General features: G+C 43.4%; 1 protein-coding gene across 1 annotated transcript in view; it reads left to right on the forward strand.

Annotated features, from left to right (window-relative positions):
- Nucleotides 1-338: 338 nt before the first annotated feature.
- gorab (golgin, RAB6-interacting) overlaps nucleotides 339-3018 on the forward strand; it is a 6830-nt gene continuing 4150 nt past the window's right edge. The window contains exons 1-4 of the mRNA XM_015391579.1: nucleotides 339-535; nucleotides 609-936; nucleotides 1562-1663; nucleotides 1753-1893. Coding sequence (XP_015247065.1) covers nucleotides 481-535; nucleotides 609-936; nucleotides 1562-1663; nucleotides 1753-1893 — 626 coding nt within the window. The 5' untranslated portion in view covers nucleotides 339-480. The remainder of the gene's footprint in view (nucleotides 536-608; nucleotides 937-1561; nucleotides 1664-1752; nucleotides 1894-3018) is intronic.

A 3018-nucleotide genomic window follows, 5' to 3' on the forward strand; every position in this document is an offset into this window, starting at 1 on the left:
CCCCTGGTAGTAGCCTTTTAGGGATCTCATAAAGGAACCACCAAATAATGTCATTATGCAGGATACAATACAACTTTGACCATTTATTGTTGATATAATAATCTAGAATTTAAATTCACTAGATATTTTAAACAAGCCAAAAATAGGATTATTTCGATCTGAACTTTTAATAATTTTTATTTTTTTTAAAACTGCCTTTATATACATGTATAGAAAATAAGAATGAATACAGTGACATTCTGACACCATAATACCAAGTTTTGACAGTTTTCCCAAGTTTTTTTTTTTTTTGTTCAGGCGGTGTTTGGGACTCTCTCTTTGCTTCGGGTCCTTCACGTGGCAGTGGTAAACAAAGATGGCGGAAGTGTTTGGAGATACTTTCTGTGTTTCTGTGAAGTTTTCTATCTTGGCTCCCCCGCCAGTTAGCCGGGTGTGTTAGCGGGGCTCCTCTAGGGGCTCCTCTCCGCCTGAGGCTGTAGGATGAGCGGCTGGGCGGGTTTTTCTGACGAGGAGCTGCGGAGGATCCAGCAGAAAGGTAAAACAGCCACACAGTCTGATGATTAAATCCGCTTTAACATTGAAACACCTGCCCCGGTTTCTCTCCTCAGACTCCGCCGGACCTCCTGGTGCTCCCCGCGGAAGGAGGCCCCCAGTCGCCGGCCGGAGCCGGCAGAAGATGCAGCGGGAGAGAGCGCTGCAGTTAGCCGGCTCACAGAGCCTCCTACCAGGTCAGCAGCTCAGCAAGCCGCCGCTGACGCTGGATGGTCAGCCTCCAGAACAGACAGAAGCTCCTGCTGAACAGACAGGCGCTGCTGCTGTCAGACAAGAGGAGCAGGAACCTGCTGATATGAAGCCGAATGAGATCCACCATCCGGCTGCAGAGAAGAAGGAGAAAGAAGAGGAGGTGAAGGAGCTGGACAAACAGGAGGTTGAACTGTGAGTTTAACCTAAAATATTTAAATGATCATTTATTTGTTTTATACATCATTAAAAACAGCTGGTCAGTGAAATAAAGTTTATTTAAAAGCTCTGGAAGTCTCTGGTGAACACAGTGAAGGTCCCACAGCAGACAGACATCCCACTGGAAACTACAATACCCACAATGCACCTCCACCTACCTATCTCCTTCTCTTGGTTAGAAGTATTGACTCACACACATGCACATTGTTTCCTCTATCCTTTACTTTCTGTACAGTTTGCCTCGTCTGAACTACCATATCAATGTGTTTTTTTTTTGCACCATGATTTTTCTCCCACACTGTTTACATTTAATCAGTGCTGCACTTTATGGAATGGAAATGTTCAATTACTGTCTGAAAAGCTGTGCTAAACAAAGTTTAGTTTTATATACACTCTGTGTATACAAAATGATAATAAAAGTTGTCCAGGTCTAATTCTGACTCTGAGCTGCGCTGTAATACAAACATCAGGCGGCTCACGCTGCCTCACAGCTTCAGGCGTTTCCAAGAAGTCGGCGCATTAATTCAGGAACGTTTTGTTCACTTAACCATTTTGCCTTATGTGCATTCATGTGAAATCTTATGTTTAATTACAATTACAGGAGAGAAAAGACACGTCTGGAGCAGCTGCAGCAGGAACAGAGGGAAATCGAGGAGAGGAACAAACGCAAGAAAGCTCTTCTGGCTAAAACCATCGCTGAGAAGTAAGCAGTGCTCGTTAGATGCTCGAAGGGGGGCGGTTCCTGCTTATGGAGGCAGAAACATCATCTCAAACATTTGCTGCTCTGTTCAGATCCAAACAGACTCAAGCTGAGGCGGTGAAGCTGAAGAGGATCCAGAAGGAGCTGCAGGCGCTGGATGACATGGTGTCCAATGACATCGGTATCCTGAGGGGCAGAATAGAGGAGGCCAGCTGGGACTACAGCGCTGCAAGGTTGGAGACACACAGTGAAACCCACACAGGTCCAATAGGTCTGGTTTTGAGTATAGATGTCAAAATAAAAGTCTGAAAATAGGAACTGGTCCCTCTGAGGCGTCTCAGTGGTTCCCCCGATCACTATGGGTTAGATTAATGAGATCTGTGGGAGAGGAACTACACCAAGGTGGTTGCAGTACTTAAGCAGGACTGGTTCCAGAACCTGTCGGTTTTTTCATGCTACTTGGACTCGTTACCACGTACTTCTAAAGTTTAGATTCTTTTTCTGCTCTTTGCTGAGTGATACCGGCTTGATCAGAGGCCCTGTGTGGTTCTGCTTCCTCCTCCCCTCTTGGTTCTGTTGCAGACCGTCAGTAAATATCCAAACTAAATGCTCTGATAAACAAAAGATAATTTCTTTCATGTCTTGTGCCTCACTGACACTAAATAAAATCCAGCTCATACTTTTAGACTAGAAAGACGAGGCACAATTGTGTTTGTTGAATTTTTTCTTATTTATTTTATTCTTCTTTTTGGTCATGTGATTGAGTGACACCAAACTGATGTCGTATCATCAGACCGGATGACGCAGGCTGGTTTTTATCCTATTTTACTGCATTTCCTTTCTTTAAATGAATGTTTTTAATAAAGAACATCGTAATTAACTTTTATTTAATATTATAACCAAATCATTTATTTACTGTCAGTCCCTAAGTGAAGGACAGCTGCTGACCTCAGTTCTCCTAAATTACATCACATCCTCTGCTAAGTCAACAGCAGAAGTCAGATGCAGTTACAGCTTTTTAACCTGAGGAGGGCGCCAAACAGGTGGTTTTAGACACAAAAGCAGGATTTCAACAAATGAGCAATTAAATGTTGAAATAATGGCTGGAAAATGTAGACAGCCGTAGAAGACAGTTTGTCAGCAAATAAAGGGGACTTAGGGGTGAGTCGTCCTTTAATGGAAGCCAGCCGATTTAATCACGGCTCTGAGGTTAACTGCAGAAATTCAGATTTTATGTCATCTCTCCTGTTATCATGAGTCCCTAACATGGCGCCTCCTGCAGACAGTTTAAGGAATCATCTTGCAAATGTGTCATTCTGAGGCATCTTAACAAAAACCTAAACTAGAGAAACATGACC

This window comes from Cyprinodon variegatus, unplaced genomic scaffold, assembly GCF_000732505.1.
Source record: "Cyprinodon variegatus isolate N-32 unplaced genomic scaffold, C_variegatus-1.0 Scaffold550, whole genome shotgun sequence".
NCBI lineage: Eukaryota > Metazoa > Chordata > Actinopteri > Cyprinodontiformes > Cyprinodontidae > Cyprinodon > Cyprinodon variegatus.